The 15,964-nt window shown below is 48.7% G+C and overlaps 1 protein-coding gene across 16 annotated transcripts in view; it reads right to left on the reverse strand.

Moving 5' to 3' along the window:
- Ndae1 (Na[+]-driven anion exchanger 1) overlaps positions 1–15,964 on the reverse strand; it is a 63,248-nt gene that overhangs the window by 34,785 nt on the left and 12,499 nt on the right. For 15 of the 16 annotated variants that reach the window (XR_003113171.1, XR_003113170.1, XM_025300531.1 and 12 more), the window contains 2 exons: positions 5,605–5,729; positions 608–742 (listed from right to left, as the gene is read on the reverse strand). Coding sequence is in view for 14 of the 16 variants with exons in the window: in XM_025300530.1 (XP_025156315.1) it covers positions 608–742; positions 5,605–5,729 (260 nt within the window). In the remaining 2 variants the exon portion in view is untranslated. Of the gene's footprint in view, positions 1–607; positions 743–5,604; positions 5,730–10,868; positions 11,131–15,964 lie in introns of those variants that run through there. The other variant, XM_025300532.1, reaches the window with a different exon arrangement.

A 15,964-nucleotide genomic window follows, 5' to 3' on the forward strand; every position in this document is an offset into this window, starting at 1 on the left:
ACATTTCCATGAACGCTTTCAAGATGGATCGTTTTCATTTGACGGCACGAACTCCCGCCGGAGGAAGAGATCCACGATCGACCGCCGGGCTGTCCGACGGAAAAATTCATCGTCCAAGAGTGGTTTAGAGAAAGCAAATCTCCTTCCCGGTCGAGAAAGAGGAAGAGAGAACAGATACGTTCGCGAAGTGCAATGAGCAAAAAAAGTGTTGCAATCCGGCTTGCACCGAGCGTGGAACGCTCGCAGGACGTATGAGCTATTTCGAGTACAAAGAACGAGCTCGTGGCGCTCCTTTTGTCGAGCTCGCTCTTTGAAATCGCGATGTCTCTATCCGGTATCGCGGAAACGGTGTACACTCGACGCACGATTTAAGATTCGCCTCGACGTCCCGAAGTTAACAATCAACGAGAACGATTCCGCGGGCGGCGTCTCGAGACTACCGCGAGCCTCTCACACAGCTCGCGCTCGTTCCCGTCGTCATTACGCGACATACTTTCCGCGCGCGGTCGGAGTATTTGAACGGGCTCGGGAATATCTCGTAATGCGACATCATTAGCGGGGTCGATCGGGGCTCGGCGCGAGTGTAAGACAAGGAGGATCGACTTACTCGACCTTTCGTTGTCGGCATCCTCCTTACCGCAGGGGTACGATTGCCGTTGTGAATGATGGTGTTTATGGTGGCGGCGGTGTCTCCTCTCTCCCGGCAGGTGCACGCCTACGTACACCGTATGCGCCCTGTGACCTGGAAGCAGATGAAAGGGACGGTCTCATCATACAGTGTGTCTCTCTCGACCACGGGGATAGTGGCGATGGCGATGGCGGTGGTGGTGGTCGTGGTCGATACACGCGGATTTAACGTGACTGTCTTTCTCTCTTGCGACAGGCGGACGCGCGGTTCTCCTTTCGTCGCGAAAGAGAAAATTAGATCGGTGACGTTCGATCGCATAAGGATCCCGCCGCGAATCAGGACGCGCACGCGAGCCGGGTCGGTGGGGGCGAGGATTCCGAGGACGGGCGAAAGAGGACCTCCTCCTCTTCGTGTTTCGCCTCGTGTGGCTCCGATGGGCATCGATTTACACGGGGCTTGTGCACGCTCGAAACATAAGCAGTCGTTACACGTTCGCGTGTGCCTAAGAGACGACGCTTGTTTCTCGACGTAAAATAAAAATATGTCAACAGGTGTGCCGGCGATTTTCTGATAACGAATGGCCGGCCGCGACGATCGCGGTCTGTATTAATTGAATTGAAACGTAACTTTGGTACTTTCTGGAATATTGTAATCTTCGAATGCGATATATCGGCTCGTGCAGCAAGTAATTTCGGATTTTTCCTTTCGGACGTTTCGAAGCGTTGGTATTGCTGCTGTACGTGACATTATGCGCGAGCCTCGCGGATTATTTCGAGTCTGATTAAGCTCGTTCAGTTGCATCTGTCGGCAAATTGTTGCCCGTCACCTCGTTATCACACGAGAATCACGCCGCATCGCGAATTATCTCATTGTTGCCTGTTTTCCGCGATGACGGTTGGCTATCTCGACCTCTCTTGGTGCAGGTCGTTGCTTCTTTCGACGATTACCGCGAGCTCTTGTCATTATTCGAATTATACATTTTGGTGGCTTGAAAATGTCGAGAGAACGAGAGAGGGAGTGTTAAATGCTACAAAATAATGCATGACGTTGATATTACAACGTAGAGAACGTGAAATGCATGAAAAACTTTTCTAACGAGGCTCTCGAGCGCCTCTCGCCGGCTGAAGGTCATGTCAACCGTGGTCCCCGGAATGAGGCACGTATATAAATATACAAAACAACTGCCGAGCGATCATAACAGTTCTCGATGCGATGGTAAACGGGTCAGGACACGTCGCGCGTGATTCTCGATTTTTCCGAATCGACCGATGTGTGCGTAAGACGCATTTTGTGTTATCTCGTGTGTGTAATCATCGTGCTGGGTCATCATCTGGAGCAGTAGTGTCATCTTCGATTCTTGAGGGTAATCAACGCTTTTTATTTACATCGATTACATTTAATAGAAAGATACGCTGTGCCTCTTTGATTTTTGTATCATTAATATGCTGATGTTTATTGATATAACGAACCGAAAAATATGCTTTTTGTTTCAGATCTGGTGGAGCCTGTGAATTGTACAAGGGTGCGAATGCCGACCGGAGGATCCGGTTCGGGCCGAGCAGGGTCGGCTCGAAGGTGAGTTATAGATTTTTTGTTACATCTAACCTTTCGCCAAAGAAAACTGTGACGGTTGTCCGAATGAAAAAATCATTGGGTTACAACGATCGCAAAAGTCAATACTCTCGTGTGACTACCCGTATTTTTCTCACTATCAAAACGTTAACCATCGTATCTAATTGATTATATTTTCTTTTATTTCAGATCTGTAGCAGAACGTGGCCGATCCTGAGTTCCCGGTATTTCGGTGAGTCAACAAGACAAATTTTAGGTGGTGGATTCACATCTATCAATGTGCGTTACGGAAAATCAATGCGATTTACTAGTAAATTTTTGCATGTACACTGAGAAAAGAAATAATTACGAATGGTCTCATTACCAACACTTATCTCAACAAAATTATTTTAACAGTGCAGACAAATATGCATACAAGGTTATTATCGATAATACTATATATAGCAGCGCTCATTACAAAAATAACTCTTCCGACTATAATTGTTTCATTAAGCGATTATGCTGTCATAAATATACTGCATATTTTTTTCTCAGTGTAGGACTCGCGTATTTGTGTCGTCCTCTGAAATAATACTCGAAACAATTGGGAGATTGCTTTTTTTTTTTAATAAATATTTTACTCAGATACTAGATACATGAATACTCGGTATTGAGTGTCGCTTTCTTAAAGATAGCAATTCTTAACATCTTCTTTCGATTTGTTTAACATGATTTCTCGAATTGTTTCGAGCGATACAAAATGCGCATTAAAATTGCGCCCCAACATTGCGCATCAAAATCGTGCCACCATACGCAAAATTCGCGATTACTTGCCTTGTTCGCGAAATGTTTTGCGCGATAGTCGTGATCATTAGTTTCTCGAATGTTTCACACGCGACGGATTATAATATTATCTCGGTTGAAATTACCGCTGAATTCAACACGTATATTCATTGCTTTCGTTAAAGGTCAAAATTTTCTCGAAACGAGAATCGCATTTTCTGACAAAGCACAGTCGACTGCGAAGCGAAATGTTTACTCTCTTTGCTTTTAATCATGTCGAACGCCGGTGTATTCCTCGGGTTTTGCATTTCGATCGCGAATACGTCTCGAAACGTCAGAATTCAACGTGCTTCTCGCTAAACCGTTGAGCAATCGTTCAACCGTTGAGACAAGCGCGCTCGCGAGTGCAATATAAATGAAGTGCGATCGACAACGATGGACAACAGTTCGCAGACTATGAGGAGCAGACTCAGACTGCTGAGGACTCGGTTCTGGACGACTGGACATCGCGATGAGTTAACGCACAATGGTGAGTGCACACTCAGAACGCTTATTCAGAGCGTCGAATTACGTAGTGCATGCAATATTTCGATTAAATCGCATTGATTATTGGCGGAAATTGTCACCATGCGAAAGGTGACCGTATGAAATCACTGGAGAAGACGCAGGAAGTAATACTTAGCGCGCGTTTGCAGCGTCTGGTATTACGAAAGACACGCAAATGACAGTTAAATGTCTGGCGCGCGTCGTTAAAGACACAAGGCAAAACACACGTATTACGTTGCTGGGGCGATATAAACAAATATTAAAGTCCGATACAACACATGGGGTCGCAAAATGACGTTAGATCAAAATGTTTACGCGCTGGATATGCGTCTCGATATTTATTACTTGAACAGATGTGCTTTAACAAGTGCTCTCGACTTCGCACTGCGCGATGTTGAAGATCGGAATCTTATTAATACTTTTGGAATGCATACTTTGCATTGCGTGCAAATTATCATGCATTTGTCACGAAACAGAAATATCTTTCTCTTTTATGAGACTATAATTTGTAAGGAACAATATTGATCTCAGACGAGGGATTCTCTTCTTTCCTTTTATCGAAGGAACTCGCGGATTACAGATGTTAACTGAATGTCCGTTAGAACTTTATTTTCAAAGCGCGCCCGGGGCGAGATCGTTCAATAAAAGCTTCGATTCGCGACAAACGGAGGAGTTAAACAGCGGCTAGGTGCGGCGATCGATCGATCTGTTTCGCGCCGAGAGCTTCGCTCACGCGCGTTGTCGATTCGGGATCATCGCGATACACGTGGCCCCCGACCGTACGGCAACGTTTCGCCCTCGACGACGGGTACGAGGTCAACTCGTCGCTACGTGTCCGTCCATAGCCACCGTTGTTTAACGAAGTAACGATTTTTGAAGCACCTACACGTGCGAGGGATGTCGTGTGAGCAAACACCGAAGCCAGATTCGTATCAGACTGACCTATAGCGTGCAGGCACGTTATTGCCTGTTGGAGATCTGACGCTTCAGCGGAAGCTTTCGCCTTCGTGTGTGCCTCGCTTTATGAAATGCCCGGAGCCGTAAACATTTTATACGTGCGCTGAGTTCCGAGAATCATCGAATCTTCCTCTCTCTCTCTTTCTCTTACTATCTTTTTCCGTTGTCCTCGTGCGTATCTAGATAATGTACATTTCGCGAGCTGCGCACGGGGAGCTAAATTGAATGAATATTCTACGAGAGATATAAACGTGAGATGTGCGGGGAGGGGGGTGAGGGGTTCGCTCTACTTGACATTTTTCGCGGAATTGGATATCATTTCGCGATAAAAAAAAAAAAACTGTATAACCGACAGAAGCTTCGAGTTAATTGCTAAAGCGATATTTTCGACGAATATGGAATACGAAGGCAATTTTAATCGGCGCTGAATACTTGGCGCTTGAAAACGGAGCGATACAATCCCGAAATGTGGAGGAATATTTTTGCATTATTTTCCGCCTCATAAATATTCTTGTATGAGCAACATTAATTTTGGTAATGCGTGGCAATTTGACGTGTATAGCCGGTGAAAAAAATGCACGCATCGTTGAATCTGCCGTTTTTCGTCGAAATTATCGAAAGCATCACGTACGAAGGTTACAGCGGCGGTTTGCGAAAATAGGGCGCGGATTCAGATAAGCCGAATATAGCCGCTCGATATCAAGGGAATCGGGGCTTTTATACTTTGCTAACCGACTCCGACATTTCGCCTTTCGCCTTTGGATATTTTTACCGAATCCGCCTAATTTATGTACGTTTACGCCCGTCGCGTCTCAAATTTTCAGCCGCGTCTTGAAGACTCTTACAAGTCATTGCAAGATTCACGTAATATAATTCGGCAGTTGACGGTCAGTTGTACAAACTAGCGCTCAATTGAATTAGACTCGTCAATTTTCTGTTTCTCTCTAAAAAAAAGGTCTCTCTCCCTCTCTCTCACGAATGCGACGTAGACGAAGAGAAGAAATAGGTTCACTCGAATACGATCGCCCTTAACATTCCATCAGCTCAATTAAATGACGCAAACTTTCGTCAATTCTCCTATTAATTGAGGTAATCGACTGCGAAAGACAATTCGCGGGAATTCCCGGAACGCCTCTTACCTTCGTAGTCTTTTTCCGTGTAGGACTGATGGGTGATCCGCGCTCCCGGGTCCTTCGGAGCCTCATCGTCACCTGTCCCGCCCACGTGGGCCCCGCCGATTCCGGCCCCCGGCTGCATCCACGGTCTGCGAAAATAGATTAAACATTCGACTTAATTATTGCATTAGCATTGATGATGACGGGTCTATGTCGATGTAACTGCCGCGTCAACGGACGCGCACTTCTATTATTAACGCACTAACGAGTTTCCAACTGGCAGAGATGTCATTGCGTCTGTCTGCCCGTGACTTTGCTTCTCTATTCTCTCTCTCTCTCTCTCTCTCTCTCTCTCTCTCTCTCTTTTTCGCTCTCACTGAAGCGTGTTTCCACTATTAACAAATTTCCTTTTAGAAGAGAGAGAAGGAGCGGGGCGCTGAACTGCAGTTTATCATTAAAACGCGCTTCGTATTTTGCCGGTATTGATACCGAACTCATGCCTCGTTCGATTAAAGCGTATCGAAAGTTCTCCGCTTTTGCGACCGTGGGGGCGGCGGAAGCGGCGGACAACTGTGGGTGCCAAACGTGCACGCGAGCGCTCACCGACACGAGATATTTCGTGCGTGTGTCGTGACCACGCGCAAGCAGCTACGCGCGAGTTGATAATAATTAAACTTCCTCAGCTGGAGGCACGTTGCCTCGTACAATTGCTTCCCCCTCCTTCCCTTCTGTCTCTTCCTCTTCTTTTCCTTTTTCTCTCTCTCTCTCTCTCTCTCTCTCTCTCTCTTCCTCTTTCTCTCTCGCTCTGCTTCCGCTTTCGTCCTATTAAATTTCATACCGTTTATTTCGGTCATTCTTATTGCATTCACTGCGCTCGCGTGTGCCGTCGCCCAGCTATTTCCGTTTAACATTTACTCTTAATATGCGTGTGCGGTTCATTGAAACATGCAAAATGCTAATTGAACGTTTGCGATGCGCGCAGCGACGCCAGTTCTTTCGTCAGTATCGAATCAACCATCTCTCCATCTACTGTGCGATGGAAATATAAATCGGAAATATAAATCTCGCTGTACAATCCGATTATGCGCGTCCCGAGTTACTCCGGCATCGGTCCCCCGGTAATTCTGCGATTGCGCCTAATGAATTACTTCCATAATTAACTCGCGTCGATGGAGCAATGCGCGCATCAATTATAGCGTGTGTTTTTAGCGTGTATTTTTACATCGGACACGTGGCGTGCTGTCCGTTCCCAATCCGCGAACTGTCGTCAGCTTACTTTTTATTGCATTTCGTATCTCCCACGTCCTCGTGGGAGATACATAAATTTCAACGCCCTCGCGACTGCCGTATGCTCTCGCCGAGACAACGAGGATAGATTTAGCGCACGTGTCCTGCGACAAGCTCACTCGGCCGCATTTTCGCCGAATGTCGAAGCGTAGTTCTTCGTACGTTCATAGCGCATCGGCGCGGGCGTAACGTCTGTTCGTCATTGTCACGTTCTCTTCCGATGTCCGCTCTTTTATCGGGCTTTGTTCGATCGCTCTCTGATTGTTTCCTATTTAAATCGATATATGACAATACCGAAAGCAACTCGCAGCTCGTGCTCTCTCTCTCTCTCTCTCTCTCTCGCGCGCGCGCGCGCGCATGCAACTCGTTTCGTGCTACGTGTTGCGCATTTTGCGTGGCTGCTCTAGTGTGTCGCGCCTGGCAGCCTGTTTTTTTCGGCGCGAATGAATGCATAGAGGAGACGTCGCCACAGCGGTCGGACAATCCTCGGAATATTTCCATTGCCACGTGCGAAAATGAGAAAAGTTGGAGACTCGCGCTCCATTGCGCGCGTAACACGCCGGGGCTGATTCGTTCCCCTCGAGGAAGACAGGAGAGACGACACCGGCGACGAGGACGCCGGTAATTCGGACGTGACGCTCCAACGAGATCGATCGCATTAAAGCGTTTTGTGCCACGCTAATTCGTCGGAGTGTGGGCTTCGCCGAGGAGCCGGCGTTTTCATCGAGTTATATTACGTTCGCGAGTAATTTCGTAACTGCGACGTAATTACAAGAGTACGGGCAGGTTGTGCGCGCGCGCTCTTTGATTCTTTGGAGATTTGATTACGCGCTATTGATCCCCTGTGCAAAATGGCGGCAGTGACGTCTATGAGATTACAATGGTCTTAGTTGGGCGTACTCTTCCGCATCGTCCCGCTTGAAGTAACCGACGTAAATGTGATAAATTAGCTCTTCGCGCGAGTAAATTGTGAAACATTGTCAGTTGCCTGCAAATGCCTTGCTTCATCGAGTCATGATTTTGCGAATATTTGCACAAAAGAGAGGTACGCGATGTCGATCGATTTCCAGAAATTATTTCGTTACTACTTTCGTAATTTCGTTATTAATCTCGTAATTACTTCACGTGCCACACACCTGGAATAGACATTTTCCCTTGCTCATCCAATTGCAATGAATACACACACACACACACCTGAGACTTTATTTTGATCTGTATATCGCAGAGTAAAATTAAATTCGTAATATTTAAATAATTAAATTCGTAAATATTTAAATAATTAAATTCGCAAATATTTAAATAATTATCTTTAGCGCGTTTGATCGCTTCGGGATATTACCCCGCAGATTTTGTAGCTCATCCGACCAGCATTCACGCGTAATCCCGCGAGTTGTTGGGATCTCACGAGAATCCCCTCTTATCCTAATTGAAAGCACTTACAGTCATACTTTTTTGCCGCTCGGAAAGAAAAGCAAACGTAACAACGTAGTCGCCCGCTATGATGTATCTCCATCTTTTCTCGCGTAATCGTTCTCTTCCGCCGCGGCATTTACTAATTTCCTTTTGCGTCGACGTTCTTAATTCCTTCGCTCTCAGGTTCATCTTGCGGCTGTCGCAGACAGACCCGCGAGTGACGTGAACGTAACATTGACACGAAGAGAACACGCATTAAAAATCGAATACCTCGAGATCCCTCAGGAGGCTATTACGATCTCCGCGCTCTCAGGCAGGAACAGTGCGGTCGCAATTATCGACAAAGTTCCGGCAATTGCTCACCGTTTCTTCGATAATTAATCATCAGCTACGAGTAAACTCGCTCTCGTAATAAACACAAGGTGTAGAGACGTGAATGAAATCCATCTTTCCCCCCTCCCCCCCCCCAAGCCGATCGTGTCCATCGTTAAAATATCTGCTGGAAGAGGGAAGAAAGGATAACATACGGGTAGTTGAATAAGTCTCGTGTGTGAAAAAGCGAAAAAGTGCCTGGGGGGAGGGGGGAGGGGGGGCGTCTCCGTTAGTTTCTCTCGCGTCCCTCGCGATCACCTGAGCTCGCGCGACTAACGCGGTGCATGGAACGACGCACTTGATAGAGAAAAGTTCGCCGTCGCCGTCGTAGGAAGTCGCGAGGATGTAAGTCTCGCGTAATGGCTCGTGCACAAGCGTCACGCGCACCTTCTCGTTCACACACATCGATCGCGACACAGCCGGCGCGCGTTCGCGGTCGTTCTTATTGGAATTCCGCGCTCACGCTCTTGCGGAAGCGGCGGCTCGATTATCATCCGAATCGCGATTTATAATCCCGATGAGGCGAGCGGTGAACGTTCACCGGACGAATCGCGGCGGCCGCGCTTCTTCGTGCGAGGAAGAGGCGCAGAGGAGGAAGAGAAGGTCGCGCGCGCGCGCGTCAGAATTTCTCACGCGGAAGAGGCCGGCGATTACGTTGGCAGATAATAGGGATAATGATAACGCCGGCAGAACACATCGCTGATGAATGAACTCCAGCGACAATGACTGCGCTCCGACCATTCGCCACCGGTGTCGTCGTGACGCGCGTCGCCGCGCGCCGGCGGGACGGCCGGAGCGAAGGGGAAAGTTGATTCGGTGGATGAACGCGCGGTGGATGGACGATCGGCGTGCGTGTGCGGCTGGCGGCACACGAGGATCGATCTTTTCTGCAAGTTGCGCCGCGCGCACGAGGGCACATACGTTTTTCATGCCGGCATGTGTTTTAACGGCGAGCACGCATTCTGTTTGCGTATCGCCCGCTCGCTCGTTTTCGCACGCGAAGGACGTCAGGCGGCTGACAAAAAATGCGCCTGGCAGAATCGCCGCGAGCCATATCGGTAAAAAAATAAGCAGAGGTGCATCGCGCGCGCATATCTGTCCGTGCAAAAGTACACACGGAGTAACGGAGAGGAGAAAGGAAGGCTCAACTTTTTACAAAGCCGGGCACATGCCGCGATTTCCGATACCTCCCGTTTTCTTTCTTCCGTTTCTCCTTTTGTTACGTCGCTCGCGAGGGAGGAATTAATTCGGCCGCGTTCATGAATCATTCACGTCCGAACGTTCGAAGCCCTAATGAGCCGGAATGACCGAGTGAAAAAATCAAGTCAAGATAACGCTGCCCTCGTCGTGCGCTGCAACAGCGCGGCGCGGCGCGGCTTAACGAAGAACGACACGCGAAGTTTGCCGGGCCATAACACACAGCAGCGCATCGGCGACAATGCGTCACGACGCGAACGAGCGTACAATAAAGATGTGGTACGCCGTCTATTATCCGCCCACGTCGCGGATGTTAATTTTGACACGCGTGCCACGCCGAGGCACCGAACAGTTTTGTGCCTCGTCATGCCGAGACAAAGAACAAGTCGCGTAAAGTGAGGCTCGCGAAATACGCTCTCGGTCCTTCGGATTCCTCTCGCTCGCCGCTCGCCGCTCGGATTTCTCACTCTCCGCTTTCGCCAGCACACTTCGGGCTTTTATTCCTCTGTTTTCTATTCTCTTCCATCGTAAACGAGGCCGGCCCCGTGCGCGTCGCGGCGCGCACGGTTTGTCCGGTCACTCGACCGCCAGTAACGAGAAATAGATCAACGACGAAGAAGAAGATACGGAGCGCTTTCGCCCGCGAATTACCGTAACCACAAACGGCAGACGCGAAACTGTGAGCCCAGAGAACTTGCAGAGGCTTGGTGTTCGCGTTCTTTACATCATAACAAAATGGATGGTAAATTTGAGCGAGCAAAGGAGAGGAGTATTCAGGATTCCCCTCGGCTTGTTGAAATCCCAGTTACTTCGGTCTACTTGTACGGTCGACTTGAGCGCGGTGTGCACTTGCGTCTTCTAAAGTACATAAGTTTATCTAAAGCGATACCTCGATGAATCCCTCACGTCTCACTTGGGGGGTCTCCGCGTTTCTGCGCGATCACGGCAACCTCGTGCCGCTAGCGCGCTAGCGCAATCTCGAGCTTTCCTCGCGCTTTGATGTCGCTCGCGTTGATTACCTCTCGACTGGCCGCCTCGACTTCGATTCTTATTCCCGCCCTGAGCGGCGACCGTTGACCGTTGTGACTGCCGCACAGCAAGAAAGCAGAGAAACACACTCTGTATCGCGCGCGACACGACGGACGTTGAACGAGATCACCGGCTGCGCGACATCGTCCTCCTTAGAATTCCGTGGCCGATTAACACATGGCGGGAGACAGCTTAAATGCACGACGACGCGCGCACCGCGTGCACATGCACCGCACCGCGCCGCGATCGCAGATACGACTGACACAGGGACGCGCTTTTAACGGCGGGCCGCGAATCAGGCGGCGGGACAGACGACGATCACGTTTGATCCGCGGCTGCTTTTCCGTGGGCGCTGCCAGGTGCAGCTCCCTCGGCGACGCACGCAATTGCAGCGCCCGATATAAACGCGAACGCGCGCGACACGTATGCACGCGTCGTCAGGGTCATGGCGGCCACTCGCGCCTTGTGTCTTCTTCGCGGAGAAAGATCGTAGAATATATCGCGACGCCGACGACGCGCTTCCGCGCGTTATGCATCGTCAATGAGTGCGCCGCGGAGCTCAACACACCATGAGACTCCGGAGTCGCCTTGTGCGCCTTTGCGTCTCGAAGGCACAACTGATGCATCGAGTCGGAACACACACCCGCGTGATTTACCGAGGCTGATTACGCGTCGGAGAAACGCCACTACACCGGCTTCTCGAGTATCAAATATCGCGTTGGCCGGGGAAAGTTCGGGAAGTCGCTGAAATTTTCACGACTTGCGCTCGTCGCCGCGTCAGTTGAAAAAAGTCACCTCGATTTAGAATTGACCTCGAGTTAAAATTGATCAGCAGATTGCATCCACCAGGTCGCCAAGTTCGAGCGTTAAATATCGCTCTCGTCGGTTGGGAAATTCGATTCGATTTCTTAAGTTCGAACTTACCTTTATTGTGCCCAATGAAGGCGAGTGAATCGTCGATTACCAAGTAACGAGCCTTCGCTAATGTTCTCGCGGCATTGACGTTACGTCTCGAAGGCGGAAAACCGAAAGCAAACTTTTCGACTAATCCGATGAATGAAGCGACAGTAATCGGCGAGACCGTCCTAATCTCGGGGCGGATTAGAATAGTTTCGAGACAGTTTGAAAGTTCGCGCACAGTTCGACACAGCGCAATCGGTCGACGTTAGCCCACGACGCTGCGTTGCGAGCTCAGCTTCGGCGAATAATCTAATGTATCCCTTCGTGACGTACGCGTTGCGGAATTACCGTAATTTATTTCGAGAGCGGCTCGATTCTCGCGCGCGTTATCAGAGACTCGTTAGGCGCCGCCTAAGCGCCGCGTAAAGGCAGGCGATCTTCCTCGACGCATCCATCAGTCATCGATCGAAGCGTCGTTTCTCGCGGTAGTTTCTTCTTTCCTGATCCCTCTTCGTTAATCCACGCGACGCGAGGTCATCCGACGCAGAAGGTCAAGATCGTTTCTCCGTTGTCGAACCCGTTGTCGACCGGCGATTACGAGCCGCCAAGTGGATAATTACCGCGATACGATTACCCACAGCTCGTACGGAGCTCGCGGGACCTCCGCGTAATGAACGACCTATTCGTCCGAGTTGTGTCTCTATAACAGATGAGGGGTGGTTCGCTTAACGAGTTTAGAGAGTATGATCATTGTTTAATCGCCGGAGTGCTCGCTCCAGGTTCGTCCGGTAAAAAAACGCACGTTCCCGATTACTCCCTCGTTTCATATCGTATCATCGCGTTTCACATCCTTCCTCCTTGATTTATTCCTCCCGCTTATCTCCTCTCCCCTCCTCCCCCCCACCCACCCCATCCGTGATCTCGTTTCACCAGACTCTCAGGCGCGCCTTCAAATTCACATTTAAACCCGCAATATTGTAATTGTTACACGTTTGACAAATTACGACGGTTGAACTTTGTAATTACCACGGCCGTGAGATTTTTTTATTGTGCAAATAATTCTTGTGTAATACGACCGAATATACGAGCCGTCGAACACGCGGATGGAAATCGGAATAAATGAAAATGTTGGATTCGCCTCTCACACGTGGGCAGCTCGTCGTTCATTAAAATCGGGCGTCGGTTTGTCTATGTTAAAAATATCTCTGACGAAAAGCGCACTCGGAACATTCTCTTCGATATCCGAAAATTATATATCGCTCTTTCTGGACTTTTGTCTCGCGCCTCGAGGCCATGTATGTATACATATATAATATACATACATAGATTACCGCGAAAAACACGTCTGTCGCATCCAATTAATTGGCTTCATCTGGATTTAGCCGAGTTAGCGGGGGAGACAGTTTCCGGCGACCAGTCATTGAATAAATCAAATTGAAAATTTCACAAAGGCGCGTAATCGCACGCATTATATCGACGATCCTCTTAATTGGCATGTAAATCATTAAACGTGCCTCTCACTTTTCGTCGCGTCGCGTCGCGTCGCTCCCCCTCCTCTGCCGTGTCAGCTTATCGATTCAGGATATTGCTTCTGTACTTCGTAATCAGTGTCAATAAATCTCAACGCGATGCTGCTTTAGCTACGAACTCGCTCTGAGTTAACTGACTAGCCGAGTTAAGACGGATCTCGCGATCTCGTTGACGTATTGACAGAGAGGAAACAGATTTTCACCTGTATCGGAAATGGCTGTTCCGATGCAACATTATAAATTCAGCTTTCACTGACCAGCACCGAGCAAGCGAGGAATGACGTGATAAAGTATTAGGATATTTTAGGAAATTGGCACGTCTGATCGTTACGATGTTCGCGTTCCGGAAGAGAAAAAGCGACGGGGGTGGGTGAGTTTCAAGGTCTCCGTGGCGCGGTTTACGTTACGAGAAACAGATGTCGGCAATGAAGAACTGTGACAGGCGGCACCGCAAGCGCCACTCTCGGTGCATCGCGCCGCGCTTCCGGTTTCAGAGCGAGCGAACGAATTCGGACGAGGAAGCGGACGATACTCGGGGCATAATGATCAGCCGCGGAGGTCGGCGGACGATCCAATGAGAGCATTAACGAGCGACAACAATGTCAAATGAAAAAGTCCTTGTGATACAGACACTTTTCCGTGTACCGCTGCGGATAAGCGTTGCGATAATTGATCGCCTTATGACAAAAATGACCGCAAGTCGTCGTGATGATGCAGGTCGATCGTTAAAAACACCGCTCTCGTTCGTCAATCTATTAATTACGTAATTGAGACGCGTACAATTTAAAGATGATCAACACACACACACACACACACACATATACTCGACGCTTCATATCACTCGTTGATTATCGCGATTGACCAATCAATTTCAGCGTCAAATGCTCTCCGAATCTGCAACGTAATAAATCCTAATCTCGAGTGTCGGTCAAAAGTGAAATGATGTGACAGTTCTCGTTATGTTTGTCAGACAAACGTCGAGAAGAGAGCGGCTCTTTGATAAACATTGTGTAATTGAGAAGTATCGAATCGTGCGGACAGAGCGAAATAATTTTATCATTAGCTTAAAAGCTTTTAAGGGCTCATTAGAGAGAATAAATTAATAGGCTTGTTTCATATGGAGAAGCACGCTTTGTTTGGCCCGTGAAAAACATTGACTCGAGCAAGCGAACTGCGAATCGTATAAAACACAAATTTTAAATAACCTGTTCGAGCGCCACTTGCGGTCGGAACTATCGAGGATCTCTTTCGCCGAAGCACCTGTGATTTTTTAACTTCCACGCGCGAGCATCTGCTCACACCATGAAAAATTCGTATGCCTCGGGCGCGAGCTGCTATCGCAGCTTCTTCGAACATTCATACGCTCCTTTTTTTTCCACGTACGATAATAATTCGGCGAAAGGGGGCGAAATACGTTTCTCAAAGCGAAAACGGCATCGCCCGGGCGTCTCACCGCGGCTTCGCATTGAAAATACATTTTTCACCTCGCGCCCGGCTTTCGACGAGAGACGACGAATGAAACGTGTCGGTATTAAAGGAAACTTCAATGAAGTGAAAAATTCCCCGCCGGACACTTTCATGCCTCGTCGATGCAAGAGCGAGAGGGACCAGCCTCGAGATTGTCGCTGGGTGAGAGCGTCAATTAAAGATAAATGCGCGATGGACGCGTTTCCCTCGAATAACAGTGTTCGTTATCGCGGTACATTCAAGGTATCTGTTATCACCGATTATTATCACCGAACGGCATGTCTGTAACGTGAAATTATTCTCGCAGAGAACGAAATCGTGTAGAAAATTATCGCGTCGTCGAGCTCACCCGGGAAGATCGAGCCGGGAAGCATCGAACAGCAACAGCTGAGTCTAATTCGTTAAAATTCGAGTGCCACTCGAGTAGCTGCCTCGGCTAACTATCACGGCTAGAAATCGAAGCTGAAATCTTGACTTCTGTAAGAGACACACCGGCTGTTCACACAGATTGCGCGAACAATCACGACGCGCCGTTGACGAGTCAATTTACTTCGGAGCGCAAATATATTTCCGTGCGCAAACATTGCACGGGCAGTTGAGCGAAACTGCAGAGCAAACGATCGAAGAAGATTGATCCGTCGTGTCGGCTTGACATCATAATACATAAATTCTTAACGACCGATTCGCCGGGAGGAATTTGTCATTCAAATGGAGATGGAGGCTTCTGGTACGCATCTGGCGCAATACCCGAGCGCGATACGGCGACGTCTGTCGTCTCCTCGCTCGGCCACACCACGGATACATTATGTATGTAAGTCGGTTCGATTGCTAATGAAATTATCATTAGAAACGGCCGACTTCCCTCGAAACGTGTTTTACACGTAGGCCAAGTTGATTAATCGCGCGATATATTAATCGAGGCGAACTGATGAATATCATTAAGATGAAACAGACAAGCTCCGACAGGCGATTAACGCTTACCCACATGAGTGGACACGTGTGTGTATATTCGCCGATACGGCGTTATCCTCGCGTCTGACGATCAAACGGAATTCGAGAAGAAGCGGAGAGGCAAGGTCGTGGATGGAAAACGATTGGAAACGTTGGATAATAGACGAGCTCAATCGGTGCGAAACGTGCGGAATGATGTTTCCAGCGTAATCGCGCTCCGCGAGTCGTTTGCAACATCG

The sequence above is a fragment of the Harpegnathos saltator genome, unplaced genomic scaffold, assembly GCF_003227715.2.
Source record: "Harpegnathos saltator strain DR-91 unplaced genomic scaffold, Hsal_v8.6 scaffold374, whole genome shotgun sequence".
Classification (NCBI taxonomy): domain Eukaryota; kingdom Metazoa; phylum Arthropoda; class Insecta; order Hymenoptera; family Formicidae; genus Harpegnathos; species Harpegnathos saltator.